We start from the raw sequence: 20,148 nt of genomic DNA, 5'->3' as shown, positions 1-20,148 counted from the left end.
GCCGTAAGAGACAAAATATGTCCCGGCTTCGATCGGTTAAAACAGGATACAATTTTGAAGTAGTGCTGAGTGGTGCAATGCAGGTTTGATTGAATCGAGTCCCAGTTTTGCAGCAGGGTTGAACCGATCCCCACTCTGTTAAGTCTCTTACTCAGCAGAAATGTTCTAAAGAGAGCCGGTGCACTTTGGGAGCTTCACTGGGAGCAACGGATGCCATTGTGTGGACATTCATCATATCCACTCGGTGGAATGTGCCAATCGTGTGAGGCAGTATACGCTGAGAACATACATTTTAAATGTCATTATAGATATTAGGGAATATACCCACCTACCCTTTGGCCAACAGGCTGGATACTGAATGCAACCTATGTTATATCATGTCCGTATGCTCAACAGAAATCATTGCACGTCGCTTTTTAATTCAGCAAAATGAGCGTTGGAGAGCGACAGTGATTCAGTGGAGCTCTCTCCTCCAGCATAATTGGTCCTTGGCAAATGCTGCCGCTCAGATTGCGACGGTATCTTTACCCCTCTCTGCCCGATGCGCTGCCACACTTACTATAAATATGACCCATAAGCACATCGTCGTGCAGCTTTCTTCGGCTTGGGGGGATTTCGAGAGAAAGGCGTTATTTGTCAGCTTGGCGTGTGGTAATCTCATCCCAGCCAGGAGCCTTTCCCACACTTCCAAGTGTGGCACAGAGAGCGAGAGAGAGAAAGACATGAAAAGAAAACAGATTGTGGGAAGATGGAGCTTCCAGGCAGGCTCTCACTGAAGACACCTGCCTGTCTCTTTCTTTAAAACCACCTTGATACAGAGGCTGACAGGTGTTCTATCCAGGTGACGCCAATGGTTTATAAAAAAAATGTTTTGATGCGGCAGGAGCATCCAGTAATAGAGACGTGGATATGGCATTGCTATTTTTTGTTCTGATTTTTCCTGCTCATGTTTTATTCAGACCTGGGATGCTTCAGCACGAGAAAGCCCTATGTGCAACCATGAAGGGAAGATAGATGCTGATGCTTGGTTTTTTCAAGGCTGTTAGTCTATCATACAATGGTATTAAATTTCAGCCATGTGCTGTGTGCATGTGTTTGGGAGGGTGGGGGGTGGCTATAAAAGAGACATCAATTGGGAGTGACAGAGAAGAGACACAGATCCCTTGCTGCTAATTATCACCACTGTTAAACACTTTGGCTAATCGCTTCTGGTGTTGCTGAAAACATCGAAAAAATATTACAATTTCATCCGACTCTGCACTGGCTCCGGCCCAACGAGTTAATCTGAAATTCCTTTGAAACGAGGACTGACAGCTCAAACTGATGATTTGAAAAATCTGCCTGTCCTTGACCTTGCAGTCACCTTGCAGCTGCCTATTGAATTCCAAACGCTGGATAGTCTGACCCTTGTCAGTGAGAGTGAATATGCAAATCATATCCCAAATGATAAGGACAGAATGGTGAATGCATACTGCATATGTCCTGTTAGAGGAGTTGTGCTTTAGTCCTGGCCAGTAGCTGTGTGAAGCGTTTCCTCCAACATGCTGTAAATACTCAGGTGAACCCAGCGCATAAAGCTCTGCAGCAGAAATTCGTCCTGTCCCACCATGCATCTGGTGTGTATCGACTGTGCTCTCTTAGGCAACTGCGCTCACCGAAAAACAGATTGCAACAAAAGCAGCAAAAGGTAGAGCGAGGCAGGGGGTGGTGGGTGGTGAATGAGTTGAGTTTAGCTTTTTTTAGCTTAATGTGGCTGCAACACTGAGCCTGGTTGAACATTCAGTTGTGAGACAGAGAGTCCATGTACACAATATAAGCTTGCAATTCTGTGCATATTTACAAGAGTATACTAACATCTACATTAGAACTGTAAAAACGTGCATGCATGTTGTGCGCTGTATATAAGGAAGCAAATACACACCATATGATCTGTCCCTCCAACAACTGCAATGCAGTCAAGTCTTGGCTTCAGCTTTGCTATTTGCATTCAGGCCAGGTGTAGTGGTGACAGCCCCGGCCACTGGCGTCCACAAAACTCACTGCACACTGCATCCAGCTGTTCGGCCCAATTAACCTCTGTACAGTGGGCGGCGCACTGTGATTAATGTTGCATATGCCAGAGCAGACCTGACCCTGCAAGGACAAGCTGACCTGCGTGTCACGGCTGCAAGGTGCATAGAAATGACGAGTCCAACGAGTGCTGCATGATTCATAAACATGCTATTTCTTGACCCATGCTACAATAATAGCAGGGCCCGAAGCTGCATGACCCCCGCTTACTAATTTTAGTACGGTGAAAAAAGCAAAAAAGAAAACCCCAAAGAATATGAGCTTCTATGTATTTCATTTAGCGTTAAGAACAAAGGAGTAGAATGGAGAGAAAGGGGGGATGGGGAAACTGAGCAAAATGGTCAGCCTGATAATGTGAGCAAAGATGTTACAAACTTCAGGTATCAAATCTCTTTAGCAGAGGGATATTAAAAGTGCTTTGCTTTTGTAATTGCAGTAAAAAGAATAACATTTCCATCTTGAAGAAATATTTTTTTCAATTGGTAACACAAATGAAATGTTTCTTCTTCTTAAGTTAACAAGTTGACACAATTGAAAACTGTATTTTGGAGGGGCAAAAATAAGTTATTGAACAATTTTCTTTTTTCCAGTGTGGCAAAGCTTCTTGTGTTGCATGAGCGTGCAGACGGAGAGCAGATGGGACTGTTGTCGAGCTGCTGAACGATGAGCAGATACAAAAGCAAGCTGACAGCCTCTTCCAGTGAGGCAGATGCTGCGTTAGCAAGCAGCACATACACGGGACTGATGTGCATCGCCAACTGGGGTTCTCAAAAAAACATGCACATTGGCATGCGCACCCCAAACACACATGCACACATCTCTGTCTGCCTCCGGCCGAATAGACGCGGTCCTTGGGTAAACAATAATGATTTCAGTTCCACAAACACTGTAATCTCTCCGCAACTGGTCCAGATGAAAGTGTGTGTGTTTGTGTGTGTGTGTGTGTGTGTGTGTGTGTGTGTGTGTGTGTGTGTGTGTGTGTGTGTGTGTGTGTGTGTGTGTGTGTGTGTGTGTGTGTGTGTGTGTGTGTGTGTGTGTGTGTGTGTGTGTGTGTGTGTGTGTGTGTGTGTGTGTGTGTGTGTGTGTGAGCGAGAGAGAGAGAGAGAGAAAGAGAGCCTCCATAACAGGCAGCGATGATTGAAATCAAACCTGTGAAGTAGGTCAACCATCAACCATCCACACCTCCGCCTGGTAATATTTTATGACAGGTGACACTGTTGTTAATAGCTGCACAGTAACTGATGCCATTGTATCTTTGTATCACTGTGACTGTGTGCAGGCCCATTTAACTGTAGGGCAAATTAGATTAGTGCAGATGCTAAACAGGCCAATGCAATAAAGCAATGTTTCATACATGCTCTCTGATGCCATTAGAGGCCCACAGGTTTTTTATCATTCGTATATACAGCCTGGTTCCTGGCTCTTATGCTTACAGATTTCAGAGCGTGCCTTCCCCCCAATTTGACACGACTGATCCATGTTCAGTATGAGCAAATCAGCATTGAGGAATAAAGAGAATAACATTGTCAGCTGTTTGTGCAAAGAACACTAGAGTTGGCTGTGAATCCTTCATCTCACAAATGTTCGCACTGACAATCTCACCACACATCAAAACAAATTACACAACTTGCTATCAGAGCAGCTGATGCCAGGTTGGCAGTGTCTTTGCTTTAAGCCGACCGTAGTGGATATAAAAGAGTGTTTCATGCTCTCTGTGTAGTAGCAGTTCATTGATTAAAACATGGATACAGTCATTACACTTACAGTGCCCCAAAATTAAATTTGTCTACTTAAAAAACTACCAATGTGACCCTCAATAGTGACCCATAAAATAACATTTTTAAAAACCCACAACAAATAGAAACCAAAGCCATTATCTTGTCTGGACCTATAATTGCTTGCTTCTCGTTTCCTTTGCAGCCCCCGGCAATTTATCATTATTAAGCACCTGGACACACAAACCAAGAGACTTTTGGTTTCCTTGGCAATAAGAAAGTTAAATCTCGCTTCACTTCCTCAGGTGGAAGTGAGTCAACAGTGCTGGTGTACAAATCACCACCGTGCTTTGTATGATGTCGCCCGTTGAGTACAGAAATAAAAACGAAGCATAGAGACAAACGAACATGTCACCGACAACGAGCTTGTGTCCGCAGGGCAAACACTCACTGCAAAGGTGTATATGAGGAAAAACATGCTGGGGACTTTTTTTGTGTTTTTTATTAGTTATTTAAGATTCATTCATCCAGGAGAGCACAACTGGCAACCCTATAGCCCTTTTCCAGCACGGCCCGGGCTCCACTGGCACCACTGGGAGATGTCTGTGCAGCAGCCTCACTGTTGGCACCTGCAGAAGCTGCACTGGAGCAAAGGTGCAGCCAGTTTATGATCTAACCAACGACCGTCTGGTAATCTGTCCAGCCCCTCACTTTTAGAACTGCCGCTGCCCTGACTCGAGATTTAACACAGACTCGACCTAGTGTCCTTCAAATATAATATAAAATGTGCATGTGCAGAAATAAATCACTGGTTCATCAACTATTTCTCGGTTTTATAGCTTCGTAAATTGCACATGTATCTTTTGGATATGTGGGTTGGACAAAACAAGCAACCTAAAGATTCTGGGGAACTGTGCCTGACATTTTCAAAATTTAATATTATATTAAGACTAAATGATTAAATTGAAAAATAATGAATATGATTTCATAATGAAGCGTCTGCTAAATGAATGTAATGTAAAAGTGTTGTAGCTCTCATGACAACTCGCACACACACACACACACCTATGTCATTCAAAAAGCATTCTGTATTTCCGCACTACCGACAATAATGCACTCTCAAGCCAACCAACACAAGATAAACCACAGTTATCTGAAGACACTATCTAAGACAGCTGAAAATGGATAGACCGAAAAACGAACCATCTTGGAAATCATCTCCCTTAACTCACTGTATGTGTTCTGTAAAAATGCCCCAGTGAACTGGCCAACATCCAAACATCACAGTGAGCTATAGGCGTGGTGCTCATCTCGCACAGTGTACAGATGCGAGAGAGAGCAGGGATAGATGGGTGTGTCTCCCCAGCAAGCTGGGATGCTGGGACTGTACGTCTGTAAAGTTGCAGTAGCTCTGGGCACTAATATGTTTTGTGTCCTGTTTTTTCAGTACAAGGGAGCAAACGAGCATATGACTCGTGATGTCATTAATGTACACATGTGGGCTCACTGGAATCCGCCCATCTGAATGTGAACGAGACTAATGAGAAAAAGGCACACAAACATCAGGGACCCCTTCATCAAATGACTGGGAATGACTTTCTAAAGGCGATCTGTTTTCGGCTAAACGGACCCTGTCCTGCAAAACGATCTGAATCCTGTTGACTCAGTCGGCATGAAATGCCAAGTCACCATGGTAACAGGGGATGCAACGCGGTTTGTAAACGGCGATGGGAGGCAGAAGGCAATTTGCCCACTAGCATCATCACGGGATCCTGCACAGCAGCTTTAAATGGCGTGATTAAAATCTACAAATGACACAGAATAAGCCGGATCAGATCTTGTGCACCACAAACACTGGCAGAGGCTCGGGCTACTACAGGTCACGTTGAAGCTTCTTCCCATTATGTAACTGCACTGAATTAAAGTGATAGCGGTTGCCAAGCGCTGACGAAATCAAAATCCACACACGGACCATGTAAAAGATGTGCTATAAATAAAAATGGTATTCAATTTTAACGTTGTTTTTTTTTTGCGCCAGAAACAAAAACATGGCGTTAGTCCACAAAGTTGCATAACATTTCACGACTCCCCCCCCCCCCCCCCCCCCAGACATCCATTAATAAATTGTGAATGGATAAACCTTGAGGCAAAACTATAACACATGTCCACTCGGGCTGCGAGAGGGTGTTGTGGTCTTTTTTTTTTTTTTCCAGATACAGTATATGCCCCCACCCCGAGTCCACCGACATAACGACATCTGGCGACACAAGAGGATTTTTGGGGGGAGGCAGCACATGGATGGATGGATGTGCGCCTACCTGTCCGCAGGTTGAACGAGCGTCGGGCTTCAACGAGATACGGGGTTTCGCTCTTGGAGCGCAGTCTCCTGATCGGTCGGCGGTCTGTGCTGCTGTCTGGAGTGGTCGCCATCAATTTGAACCAGTGTCCGGTGGGGCGACTGCTGGCCGACTGGGGCAGAGGCAGAACCGCGACCACTCTCTCTCACACACACACACACACACGCACACACACTGGGAGGTAGCTATTGGTGGGGGGAGGAGGAAGTTCTCTCTCTCTCTCTCTCACACACACACACACACACACACACACACACAGAGAGAGAGAGAGAGAGAGAGGAATCATAAAGATGGAATAATATGAGATTTTAAAAAAGTATGGGCTATTAAACCAAAAAATCTGCCAATTTGAAATTTAAATACATGTATTCCCTGTCGCAAGTCAAATTCAGAATATGGTGATATATTGTATACATTGGATTTATTTTATTCAATATATAAATATGATTTATTTTATTTAAAATATATACATTTGAAAACAAATATTTATTTATGAATTAATTGTAAATTAAAAATTATCTTTTTGGCTCAACCAGTATTGTACAAGGAGTGCAATGTTCATATAGCCCAATAAATTACAGTAGTTGATAATTTATAATATCTTTTTTTACATAAAAGGGCAACGAATCACATACTACTACTACTCTGTACAGTACAGCATGCCCTCTACCACACTGTGCAACTACATGATACACTATCAAAGAAATTATATAATATACATGATGAGGTGAGATACAGAATAACACTCAAATGTGATGGTATTGGTGATTTTAATTTAATTTATCTTTACTGTTTCACATGAAGAAAAACTTTCTGCAAAAATAATACAATAGCCAAGGCAACACTTTAAAAAAAAGCTTTTTATGGCAATATTTTGACAGTGTGTCAGACTCTTGAGTTTGGTAAAAGAAAAAAGAAAAACGGATTGTTATATCTTGTGTTACTTTGTGTCGAGGAGGATGAATGAATCATCCCGAAAGAGCGACACTTACCGCAGCCTGCCAGCAGGTGGCTCTCTGACACACAAGTTTCACTTTACGTGTGTTGTATATTTTCCTTCCGAGCGGACCGATTTACGACAGTGTGGCGCGTTTACGGCCTCCCATGTTTATCCTAGTGATACCACAAGTAAACAACGCGACTCGCCGCGACTGTCTCTCTCTTCCCGAAGGAGGAAACATCACCGAACGCGGTAGGTACGTGAACGTTGGTGAGGCAAGTTCGTTCAAACGCACACGCAGCGGTGGGAAACGCCCCGAAATACACAGTTTGAATGTGTACGTCAGTATTTGACAGCTAACGTAGCTAGCGACGTTACCGTCGTGGACGCAGTTTACGTAAGGAGTTTGTAAGAGACTGTCGGCCCAAAAGTTTTCTGCTGGTACTTTTCATGTCTTCTCCCTTTTTGGACGTAACGTGTCGTTAAGTGTTGTTCTCATCTTCACAAAGGACCAACAGGCGGCGGGTGCAGCTCTCAGCTGTTACGTGTGCAGACATGCAGTGTTGCAGCCTGTCAAACTAGTTTATGTCCTTTCAGCTTTGTGGGACGCGCCCAATGTTTTTGTTTTTTTTAAAGTGGGCATGTTTGCATATTTCTCGCCTTATCATTGCTAGAATCCAGGATATCACAGTGTGTCATTGCTCTGATTTGCACAACCACATTGCATGCATTCTTGCAGCCTCGTCTTGTTTTAACGTTGGCAATCTTGAAGCAATTATACAGTTGCACAAAGGCTCTTTTAACTTTTTTTCCACACAGCACATAATATTCTGCGACCAAAGGATGTGCTTGGTCCCATTATCCAGTTATGAGTGAACACTGTGTCCTTTGTGTGTCTGCATTATTGCATCAAGGGGAGATATTCTTGACATCTTGTGCATCTTTTTATAGACGCCAGTGTGACATTTTGGACGCTGTCCGGAGAGTTTGGGATCCTCCCTGTTTGGATTTAGTTTGAACAATACATAACATTTGTAGGGCTGCAACTAACGATTATTTTCATGATCGATTTTTCTGTCGATTATTTTCTCCATTAATCGATTCATTGTTTCGTCCATAAAATGGTGAAAAATGTCGATTGGGTTTCCCAAACCACCAACATGATGTTTTTTTTTGTCCACACACCAAAGATATTCAGTTATCTGTCATAGAGGAGCCAAGAAACCAGAAAATATTCATATTTAAGAAGCTGAAATCAGAGAATATTGTCTTTTTTCTCTCACAAAAACTACTTGAACCGATTAATCAATTATCAAAATAGTTGGCTATTCATTTAATAGTCGATAACTAATTGATTAATCGATTAACTGTTGCAGCGCTAAACATTTGTTTATGAATAATAGACCCATATTTGACTATGGTAAATTTAAGAATGAAGGATTGGCCATATTCATATTCGGTACAGAGAAGAGCCATTGCTCTAATCCAGTCATAACACACAGAATACAGTATAATCAGAAAGAATTATGTACACTTGCACCATATACTGTAAGTTTAAAAAACTAAAATTGTGAAAATAAGAGCAGAATTTAGTTCTTAAATGTGGGGCTCTGCAATACTTAATTTTCCTTTCTTGTTGTCCTCCATGTTTGTCCTCTGCTCGTCTGAAACAGTAATGACAATGCTTCTCCAACACCGAGCTGTGTTCGCCCTCAGTCTTCGCATGTGCTCCACTCATGTGACAAAGGGACTGTTGAAAGACACAGTAAGACCCAACTCAGGTAAAATGACAGTCACTCTGGTTATGAGTATGTAATGTTAGTTTGCTGATGATGTGTCAGTTTGTACTTCCTGATAGGACAGAAATGTTTTTAAGTAACACCAAAACAACACAGCAAACAAATATTAGAGTCACATCTACGCAACACGGAGGACTATTTAATAATTTTTAGATGATGGAAAAATCGGATCAGTTTAAAGGACAAAAACATTGATTATTAAAACTAATATCTACTCGACAAATTGTCTCACAGTGTCACTGCAACTGTTTTTTCCAGATATGTCTGAATTCCGCAAGGTGTTTTCCAAAGCCAAGCACATAGTGATCGTCACAGGGGCAGGTGTTAGCGCGGAGAGCGGAGTGCCAACCTTCAGGAGAGAGCATGAGAAATGGAGGAAGTGGCAGTCACAGGTAATAAAAAAAATGTTTTTGTCTTTTTATTTAGGTCAAAGTCTTATGTTTGGCCTGATTTCCAGCAGTGGTTCAGAGTTGTTGCCTTTGAGTTTGTGTAATTTATGTTGTTTACATAATGCATCTTAACAGCTCAGTGGATTTATCTGGGCAGCAACAGCCACTAAAGAGAGATATGGTGTTTGCTGCATAATCTGGATTCTTGTCGTGGGCTGCAGCAGGATTTACCCTGAGTAAAAAAGCAACAGTTATTGTTAATCCAATCCTCCCTTGATTGAGGTTTTTAAACTTAATCCATGCTGCCTTTCACTATCCATACATTGATTTATAGCAGCCCGCCACAATATCAACACTGACTGACACATTGATTTTCTATTTTCATTACTATTTCAAATGGGTATATCTTATTTCTTTGTAGAGCTGTGTGCGATGCATTGTTTCGCTCAGCCTCTCCCTGCCCTGCTGATCAGCCTTTTTGTGGGAAACACTGTTGTCTGTCTAATTCTTGCCTCTGATGACACCTTCGATTGAGCCTTGACCTAAAACATTCGTATCTGGATCTAATCCCTGTTAAGGACCTTGCTACTCCAGAGGCCTTCTCTCGCACGCCGTCTCGGGTGTGGGAGTTCTACCACTACAGACGGGAGCTGACGTTGAACAAGAAGCCCAACGCTGCCCATCTGGCGATAGCGGAGTGCGAGGCCCGGCTGAGGAAGCAGGGGCGCTCCGTGGTCGTCATCACCCAGTGCACAGACGACCTTCACCGGCAGGCCGGGTCCAAACACATACTCAAGATTCATGGTGAGGGGTAGAGCTGGGGGAAAAAAACCTTGATACTACTAATGCATCAGGCATTTATTGGATTGGGAAAGATTTCCTATGGCACAAATGAAAAATCTACCCTAAAATAGAACTGACAGATTAATTCTTTGAAAGTTTTGAATTTGAACAAGTTGCCATCGGGACAAAAAATGCTTATGTGGGTTAAGGCAGAGGTTTCAAGTAGTGAATGGTGAAATATGAGACAGTTATAACTGAAACTCTTAAGTCACTGCTTACTGGAAACTATGACAGCACCATAGTTTACTTAATGGTTTTACTTGGCTATGGAAACATTATCTGGTTGATATTTGTTGGTCTCTCAAACAAACATCTGATGAGCCCACATAGTAAGTCATTCGTTTGAAGTGCCTATATTGTGCCATTTGGGTTTTACCCCCTTCCTTTAATGTGTCATAGGCTTTTTGTGCATATAAAATGTCTGCAAAGCTACAAAGAGTCCGTTTCAAAGGGAATCCTTCTCTCCCACAAAAAAACAGCTGCTCCTCAAACGCCTCGTTTGCATTCCCGTTTCTTTTCCGTGACGTGTCTACGTAACAACGTAACATCAGACGTGATGCCAGCTTACCGACTGGTGTGACTCGGATGGGTTCGAACCATTGTAACCATGGCTACAGCAGTGTTTACAGCTAAGCAGGAAACCTGTGGGGTAAGGGGCGGGACATTTTTAACACACTCTAAGCAACTGACCAATCACTTAAAGAGTGGGCCAGCTGACCAATGGGCTTTTTAGGAGGCGGGCCAAGAGCTAAAATAGGATCTAAAAGACAGAGGGTGAACAGAGGTCGTGCTGCAGCAATGCGCAGTATGAGACCTATAAAGCATATTGTGAATATTAAAGCATGTAAACCTATTCTAGTAGACCCCTTCACTAAAATTATGAACCTGTAAGTGGCCAAAAGAGTAGCACTTTAATGTCAACAACTACACAAGTCAAAGTGTTGATCATCAGAGACAGTTTTCATACTTTTCTTTTTACATTGTGTTTCAAGGTGGATTCAACCTACACTGTGCTCTTTCTATGTTAATGTGAACCTACTCGAATCAAAGCTGAGACTCGGCACCAATGTAAAACTTCAAATGGAATGTAGAATCTGTCCAAATAAGTTAGTCTGGACTTGTACGTAAGAGTTGAATCCATAAGACGTCATGGTGGTCAGCAAATTCTGTTGAGTGATTTTGGCAAATGAAGACCAGCTGTGCTCTCTGTTTGCGTCTGCAGGCAGCCTGATGGAGACGCGCTGTGTGACTTGTGGACATGTGACTGTGAACAAGCGTAGCCCCATATGTGCGGCCCTAAAGGACAAAGGGTAAGAGGCACGGCCCCCCGGAGTAGACACACACACTAATCAACGACCCGACCGCTTCAGGTTTGAGTCCTGCTCGCATGAAAGTGCGATGTGATGTGACCCACTGTGTTTTATTCTCTCAATGCTCAGTGCACCTGACCCAGATATTGCCGATGCCCAGATTCCAGTGGACAAACTGCCAAGGTGGGATTCGTGTCACTTGATATATTAATAGTGCAGACTTACAAAGGTTTTTCTGTTGGTTCTCTGTTTGTTAATTTAACAGGGCTAGTCTGTCGTCTAGCGGACGGGAGAGTCTAATCTCATATTAGCAATTGATAAACTGTGGGCTCTCTATCTTTATATAAGAATGCTGGGGCAGTTATTTTGATATTCTTGGGAGACATTAGACGTATTAACCACCATCTCCGCCCTGCACCTGCTCTGCTGATAACCCCTTTCCCGGCTCTCGCTCACCACCTGTTGCATTGGCTCATATATACCTAGTTGTTTTATGCAGTGTTGTGCATCTGAAGTCGTCCACATTCTTTTCCATCTTCTTCTTCTAAAATGTTGAATCATATTGTTATATTTCTAATTTTTTTCTTGAGCCAAATAATATCAGACCACTGAACTGCGTCAGTTGAGATCTCGCTCTTCTACAGAATAGTGTGAAGGAAGTCTGACTGTGTATTGACTTGCTGCCTTGTGAAATCAGTGTGAGCATAGATTAAACGGAGCCCAAATTCAATTTGCTCCGCGCTTCGATGCACCCAACTCAATCTGAGCTTCCTCTCTGCCTTTAATTTTTTTAGAAGTGTTTTCATTTTGCAGGTTATTGGTTTTATCTGTCAAGCATGTTGCACCTCTGACTGTCTCCCAGTCTGCGACTTGAGTCTGCATGGATTTATGCTTTTGTATTATGGCTATCTATCGTATGATGAATACAGAATGGCACAATTATTAATGTAATGACCCGTTTGCCGCTGCTGTCTCAAGGTGTGGAGAAAGCGATTGCCGTGGTCTGCTGAGGCCCAACGTGGTGTTCTTCGGAGAAACTCTGGACTCGCACATCCTGACCAAAGTGGAGAAGGAGATGGAAATCTGTGATCTCTGTCTGGTGGTGAGTTATCCTCTTTTTTTCCTTTTTCTTTTTTACACGCATACATGGCATAGTCTTTTGTTGTGTAATATCATTACACAACACACCATTTGTGTGTCCCTCGATGACTTGACCCGAAATGAAGTACTGTACAGTGGATTTGGTGTTGATGCCAGTGTCGCTGCCCTCTGTGTTTTTTTTTCCTGTAGGTGGGCACGTCTTCCATCGTTTACCCGGCCGCCATGTTTGGGCCCCGGGTTGCATCCAGAGACGTCGCAGTGGCAGAGTTCAACATGCAGACAACACCGAAAACTGAATACTTTACGTAAGTCGGCGGTGTTAAAAAAAACTAGAAATATCATGGCATTACATAAATGTGTGAGAACCAGATGAGTGGGTAATGATCTGATGCATTGTTTATATTGACATTTAGCGCCATCTACTGGCTTCATAGGGACTTTCATCTCAATGGGAGACCTTTGTACATGTTTACATAAAATCTTGTTTTTCTTTGTGTGTGTGTGTGTTGTGGCACAGGTACCATTTCCAGGGTCCATGTGGAACCACACTGCCTCCAGCTTTGGCCCCACACGAGTCAGAGCTCATTCACTGACTTTTCAGAAAGCGACTAGTGACTTCCTCTGTAATCTAATGCAACTCAAAGCTGAGGGATATCACAGCATTTCTCCCACAAAAAGCCTTTGCCTTAAAAATCAGTTTAGCTGTTAATTCTCAGTGTAGAGTGCGATCTGTAAATAATTTAGCATTACAAGACTTTGTGATGGATCTTTTTTTAATACTTGAATATATAGCTTGCTTAACTGGAAATGGGACTTTGACTGTTTGACACATTTGCTGCTTAGAGTTAATTATGCAGGTTGATAAAAGAAAGGGAATTTGATATATATGTTGTTCTTCGCATAGGAAAACACTTCCTCGGGTATTAGAGGGTGTTGCTACTCGTATCATATCAGATGCTAGTGATGAGGGATTGTTGTATTTTAGATATACCAAGCTCTCAATTTATGCTTTAGGACGACAGATTATTCCGGTGCCATAGGAGAGTATTCCTCTTTTCTCTCTTTCCACCAAACGAACAGCCGCACAGACCGTAACATAATCTTGTGCCTGTTTTTCAGAACTGTTTACACAACCTTGACCAAATGCTCGCTGTTCACCTGAAGTGAAAAATCAACCAATGTTACAGAGATCTTTGCCGAGTGCAGAGTTTGTTTTTAACAGAGACAGTTAAAGGGAGGGAAAGTGTCTTTTCAATCCTCGCCTGAATCAGCATTATTCAACTCTCATGCTGTCTGCCTGTGTTGAGTATGAGTGTAGTGACATGTCATGGATTATTCATGATACATAGTTTGAGAATATATATAATTATGTTCAATCACAGAAGATGGAAATTGTCTAGAAATGAAAGCGACCATATAATATTTAATTACATTACCTATTTGCCCATTTATACAACACAGTGTTTTCAACATGACTTATGATGTCTTCAATTAAACCTTCCAATGCAATGATTCACAATATTACTATTAAAACACTCCATGTGCATTTGCTGTTTCCGTGTCAGTGTCCTGTCGCTTTTTGTCGAGCTACAGCGGAGTGGATGTACCCAAACTGAACAGTAGATGCCAGCATGTAGCTTTTATAGTAATATATATAACCGTAATCTGAGAGGAAAACAACCTCATATACACTTAGATTCCTCTGAGTGTGGGTGTGTGTGTTCTGAGAGAGAGTGTGTGTTCTGAGAGAGAGTGTGTGTTCTGAGAGAGTGTGTGTTCTGAGAGAGAGTGTGTGTTCTGAGAGGCCATCAGTGAAGTGCGAGTTGTTACAACTGAGCCGAGCTGAGGAAACATCAGCCTCAGTCAAAATGCAGCTGATGATGGAAGTGGAATGCAGCCTGTAACACCAAATGACCTGAGTTGTCCCAGCTCGTGTTGTAGGGGTCTTGATAAATAGAATGTTTTATTTATAGTGTTATTAGTGTTTGTTTCTCTTGTAGATAATTGCTTGAGTTTGGGGAAAAAAAAATAATCTTCAAACGGATGATATCTTATTTATTCTCCTTTTTCTCTTTTTTTACGTTGAAGTATTTTCCCAAAACGTTTGCCTTATGACTAAATTTGAATCAATGTCTGGTGACCATTGGGCACCATTCACATGTCTATCAGCTGGGATTTATCAAGAATGGATTTTGTGTGTGTGTGTGTGTTTCTATTAGCGTCCTAAGGGAAATATCCAATGATTGCGAGATTACAAGGGCATCTTTAAAATGTTATGTAGCAGAAATATTTTTTAGTTTTCTCTCCTGTTCATCATCCCATCATCGCTCAGACTTTATCTTGTAAACCCCCAAATTATGAAACACTGGCCAAAAGAGCGGCCTTGAGACAATAACTCCAACTTTAAAAAAAAAAGTGTTTATCTTCATTAACGGACTGGACTAACATGGTTAAGTCATTCAGTGGAAATGAGGGAGACGGAGGTGCCTGGACTCATTCAGGTTAGATAGTCAGGCTCATCAGACAGTGTTATGATAATGTAATGATAGTCGCACACACACACACACACTCAGACACACGTACATTATGTAATCCATCTTTTGTATCTCAGGGGAATCGCTCAGGGTTAATTTGTTTCTTGCCCGTGGAGCTTCAGTGCTCTCGTACATTTTTTGTCTACACAGCAGAGCGGGACCACAACACAAAAACCACAGACATGCAGCAGTTGGTCGACACTGTTGAGACGGCACATGCGCTGCGAGAAGACCCAACACTATTTCGTCTCGAGTGTCATTCCGTCTCCGCTGTGCGTGGCGCCTCACCAATTGCTTTCTTTGCACGACAGTTGGCAATCCAAATTAAATCCCTCTGTCTTCCTTAAAGTATCCCTACCTGTTAATGAGTACCATCATCATCATTATTGCCGTGATTAGATTTGCTCATTTCCTCCTCCCCTGATTCCCTTTTCAAGGAGAGGTAAGGCCAAGTCCCATTTGTCATCGGGAGAAAAAAAGAACATGGAGAGGCACTTAACAGAAATCACAGGCGTCTGATAAAGTCATTTTTCTGGTGCCGATGTGAACAAGGCTGCCAACTCTGCTGCAGCAGCTCATTCATGAATGTTGTGGGGGAAAGTGGCAAAGGTCCTCGTCTGACCCCAAAAGTCCTTGGGTTAACAGAGTCATCATCATTGGTGGCGGCTCCACAAACATCCCTCTGTCTCCGTGAATGAGGGGGCAGATTGAGCGGGAGATGGCGTCTGTGCGTGAGTGTGTAGGCATATATTGGTTTTAATGCATGTGTGTGTGTGTGTGTGTGTGTGTGTGTGTGTGTGTGTGTGTGAGTGTGTGAGTGTGTGAGAGTGTGTGTGAGAGAGAGAGAGAGAGAGAGAGAGAGAGAGAGAGAGATGGACTCTGTGAGAAATTTGTGTCTGAGTCTCTGTTTCTGGAAAAGTCTGAGATTGGTATCCGAGCTGGATAAATGTGCATTTGTGTGAGTGTGTGTGTAAATGCTTGCACCAGGGGAGAGGATGTGTCTCACCGTGTGTGTGTGTGTGTGTGTGTGTCTGTGTGTGTGTGCGCGCGTATGCGCGTGTGTGTGTGTGTGTGCGCGCGTATGCGCGTGTGTGTGTGTGTGTGTGTGTGTGTGTGTGTGTGTGTGTGTGTGTGTGTGTGTGTGTGTGTGTGTGTGTGTGTGTGTGTGTGTGTGTGTGTGTGTGTGTGTGTGTGTGTGTGTGAGTGTGTGTGTGTGTGTGTGTGTGTGTGTGTGTGTGTGTGTGTTTTTGCTGCTGTGTGTACTGTGTTAGTTTTCTATGCAGACTGGCAGAAGTGTCGGACCAAACCAGGTCAGGCAGGGTGACGACCTGTGAACATTACACAGATACACAGAGCCTGCCCATGTCAATTAAGCATGTAATGGCTCATTTTATATATACTATATATATATAATATATATATTATATTTTAAATGCCGTCTTCTGAAAGAAACTGCTAGAATGTAATTGGATAGAACCCAACGGTTCTCACAATGAGCAAGCACTTGGCGACCATGGATGGAAAAACCTCCCTTTCTACCGGCATCAAACTGAAACGTAATTATCAGCATTGTCACAAATCCCCCTCCCCACATCTCCGTGAAAAAAAGACCAACTTGACCCCATCCCAAGATGCGTTGCTTCCATTTTTTTGTTTCACTTTGTTTTCGGTCTTCTGTATGACGAAAGCATGACACTCCCACAACGGGATGAACAACGAATGAGATGTGGAGAGAAACTCTGCGTTGTTTACTAACCGAGGCCTGTTTCCCCCGATCGGGGGCACATCCAGGAACTGTGCCGACGCTGGTTCTTCCAGGTATTCGCCCGGTCGGAGGGGAGTTGTTGTTTGAGAGAAGGGCTGAGATAGGGGCTCAGGTGCCAGCTAATCTGCTCTAACCCTGCACTAATTAGGATCAAGGCTAGTGGCCACTTTCTAGTGGTTATCGATCACCGGCCCCACCTCGCCCAGAGAAGTATTTGGCTCCTGTGAAAACAGCAGCACAGGGGACAAATGAGGGGGAGGTGTCTTCACTCCCCCTCCGCCTGCTGAATCTTGTTTGTGTCTTTGAAATTCAATACCAGGCCTCCAAGTGTTGTCGAGCCTCATCCGTCAGGCCTCCCATCAGCTTGCTTTCTTTCTTTCTTTTTACTAGATGAGTAGTCTTTAACTGACCATCCTCGGACCCACTCAGTAGTCACTGTCTGCGGTGTCTGTTGACCGGCGACATTGACTTCTGTTTCTGCCACCGTCACCGTCTCTCTGTGTCACTTAGACTTAAACTTAGAATTGACTTTGCTCATGACACACATTATTTCCAAAGCTCTATAACTATGTGTATAGTCTGCATATTAGCACGCGTGGAGGACTGGTGGGTCTTTTGAAGAACTGTATGGATGGATTTGTTAAAAAAACAAAACATTCCATCTGTATTGACATTTTCAAGAATAGCGTTAAATGGTTGCTCCTGGATTTCTGAAGGACAAACAGTGTCATTTGTGAAGGGATTTGGGATTTAGAGTTGATTTTGTTCAATTAAACACTTGTTGGTGTCATGTCGGGGGCAGATTTGTAGATTGACCCAACAATAATTGGGAGTAAAAGTATGATTTGGGCCTGCAATCGTCGATTGATTTGGGCACTCGGGCGCAGCACAACAAAGAAACACAACACTGACATCGCCCTACAGGGCACATGGACTGGATGCAAACACACACACACACACACACACAAATTTAAAAAATGCACACACTCACACATTGCCTCTCCCAGATTCCTTGGACTATCTGAAGGTTTAGGAGGATTTTTTTTATCCATCCCGAGACACAGCCGTGTAGTTGTTGCTTTTGGTCACTGAAAACAAGCGTCTGACCTTTGCTTTCTTCATTTTTCAGTGTCCCGTGTTGTTGCAGGTTCCACTCTGCTCCTGTGGATTCAGGGGCTACGGCACCAGCAAGCGTTCAAAGTGTAATTCACATCTGTCGCTTTCTGCACACCATCCTCTTTCCATCAGTTGCATGTGGGAAATAAATGTGTCCACGAACGGCGATACTCAAGCTGCGGGGCTTATTAGCGATGCTGATGTGAGTGGAAGATTAGCAAGGTGGTGTCGTGTGTAATGGAAGAGAGACGCTTAGCAAGTTCCCTCAGATACTGTATGTAGGTTAGTAAAGATTGCAATCAGCAAGCTGTCAAAATGGGATGATATAGAATGTGCTGTTTGGGGAAACGAAGATACTGATCAGCTTTTCATTTATTTTTCCTATTTTGAACAAATTACCCAGCAACCCAGGTTGTATTTCTAAATTTCCTTCACAGTCAAGATGTAAAAATTGACGATTGACCATTTGATAAGTCAGTAATACACTTATCGAGGTAAAACCCTTAATTCTTGTTCTCGTGTCCATTTTAGGAAAGTGAACTTTGACACCAAATATTGAATTTCACTGAGGCTACTATGAAATTCTTTGGGCTGTACGTCACACAGGATTTGCTTTCCCACAGATCTCTGCACCTCACACATATTTATTGGAGGGGAAAAAATAACTTCCTTTAACAAGGAAAGACATTGAAGATAAGAAGCCTGTTGATGCACCGGCGTTGTTAAAGCATTTTTTATTTATTTTTTGCATTTTCTCAACCACCTCATGTTACCTCGTCCACGTGGTTGGAATGAGGATGTTGACCCCAAGAGCAAGACTGTTGTGCAAAGATTTAGAATACGGTCGAAGCCTGCTCAATGACCTTGTGTATGAATGACATCTGAATCGTGGAGTCATAGCGTCTGCCTTTATCTGCTGTGAGTGTACAACACTGTGTGTTTTGGAGAGGGGGACCAATCATTCTCTGTGCTGAATGAAGGATATAAGCTTGTGGATTTTCCCCCCCTGGTCCAGTTTGGATTTGGTAATTATGTGTGCATTATATTTTCATCCCTGACAAATGGAGTTGTGCAGGTTCCCGCTCAAGGCTGCATCTGGACTCATTTCTTTTTTAAGTCTGTGTGAAAAATAGTGGACTCGTGGCCATGTTTGATTCATGCTCTCTATATCTGCTCTCTATATCTCATAAGTAAAGGAAAAGAAATAGATGCATCACCACGCTATGAAAGTATAATGTAACAAAATACGGTGCATATGAAGCTCGTGTCCTCAAATATTCCTCTCGTTTTTGCAGCTGGAATATTCTGTCTTCTATCCTGAGGTTGAACCTGTTTCTCTGAGGGAAACAGGAGCTGCACACTTGACGGACAATCCTCGGAAAAGGTGTTTTTGTCCGTGTTTCTTTTCGTTATCACATTTTAATTAAGGCTGACATTAGCCAATTCACAGCGTGCATTGCCAGTCTCTCCTGGGTCTCTCTCTCTGTCTGCTGCTGCTTCATTCGCTGGTGTCGAGCCAATGTGTCTGCGATTATAAGACCGCGCAACGCTGGACACTGCTGGGACTTTCCCGGATGCTGGCACAGATGATCACCTGATGGCAGCAAATGTGAAGCACTATGTGGATGGAGGCAGCAGCTCTGAGCATTACTTTTCATTTGTTTGCTTTTACAAAAACATCCAAATTCCGCTATGTATCCTCTTGTGTCCCTCCTGGATCAAACCGGGGGTGTGTGAGTCCTCTGTTTCAACATTCAGAAGTATCCTGCCTGTTGGAGGAGTAAAGGCGGTGGTTGAAGCATTTGACATGACATTTCTCACTGCTTTGTTTTTCAAGGGAAGGCAGATGTGGACCAAAGGCTCTGCGTGAAACACATTCGGTTGCTCAGGTCCCCCTCATGCGCTATAGAGGAGCTTTTGGAAAGATGCTACACACAACTGACGCGTGGTGGGGGAGATCTGAATTTGCCCAGGAGAGCTCGGGCTGTTGAGTCACCGAGCTGCGATTCCAATAAGACTTTTGCGATGTAAACATGTGTCAGACACATAATAAGCTGTTTTACATCATTTCAGATGCTCATCCGACTCATGTCTTTCCACCTGAGTGGGGTTTGTCTTGTGCGTTATGGAAGATCAAGAGACAGAAATAGACAGACAGACACAGAGGAAGTGAAGACGATTTTGTGTGCTCCATGTGTGTGAGTGCGTG

General features: G+C 43.1%; 2 protein-coding genes across 4 annotated transcripts in view; one reads left to right on the top strand and one right to left on the bottom strand.

Moving 5' to 3' along the window:
- The window catches only part of LOC118310777 (phosphatase and actin regulator 1-like), a 44,808-nt gene extending 38,498 nt beyond the window's left edge, over positions 1-6,310 (bottom strand). The window contains exon 1 of one of the 2 annotated variants that reach the window (XM_035634046.2): positions 6,104-6,310. In XM_035634046.2, the coding sequence (XP_035489939.1) occupies positions 6,104-6,215 (112 nt within the window). In that variant the 5' untranslated portion in view covers positions 6,216-6,310. The remainder of the gene's footprint in view (positions 1-6,103) is intronic. The other variant, XM_035634049.2, reaches the window with a different exon arrangement.
- Positions 6,311-7,186: 876 nt separating this feature from the next.
- On the top strand, positions 7,187-14,070 carry LOC118311375 (NAD-dependent protein deacylase sirtuin-5, mitochondrial). Of its 2 annotated transcripts, none has more exons than XM_035635193.2 (9): positions 7,187-7,334; positions 8,756-8,863; positions 9,140-9,273; positions 9,849-10,074; positions 11,336-11,423; positions 11,553-11,606; positions 12,402-12,525; positions 12,714-12,829; positions 13,042-14,070. In XM_035635193.2, the coding sequence occupies exons 1-9, from the start codon at positions 7,247-7,249 to the stop codon at positions 13,115-13,117; spliced, it is 1,014 nt and encodes a 337-aa protein (XP_035491086.1). In that variant the 5' UTR covers positions 7,187-7,246; the 3' UTR covers positions 13,118-14,070. The 2 variants fall into 2 exon arrangements, with proteins under 2 accessions (XP_035491086.1, XP_035491087.1); XM_035635194.2 differs by having other exon boundaries at positions 7,193-7,338.
- Positions 14,071-20,148: the final 6,078 nt, after the last annotated feature.

The sequence above is a fragment of the Scophthalmus maximus genome, chromosome 5 (genome assembly GCF_022379125.1).
Source record: "Scophthalmus maximus strain ysfricsl-2021 chromosome 5, ASM2237912v1, whole genome shotgun sequence".
Lineage (NCBI taxonomy): Eukaryota > Metazoa > Chordata > Actinopteri > Pleuronectiformes > Scophthalmidae > Scophthalmus > Scophthalmus maximus.
Note: the sequence above shows the minus strand (reverse complement) of the source record. Positions and strands in the feature narration are given on the sequence as shown.

Bases quoted from the DNA above. Each gene is read 5' to 3' on its own strand.
- LOC118311375 (XM_035635193.2), top strand. From the start codon at position 7,247: ATGTTTATCCTAGTGATACCACAAGTAAACAACGCGACTCGCCGCGAC. The intron at 8,864-9,139 runs GTAAAATGACAG...TGTTTTTTCCAG, and splicing joins CACAGTAAGACCCAACTCAG to ATATGTCTGAATTCCGCAAG. The intron at 11,424-11,552 runs GTAAGAGGCACG...CTCAATGCTCAG, and splicing joins GCGGCCCTAAAGGACAAAGG to TGCACCTGACCCAGATATTG.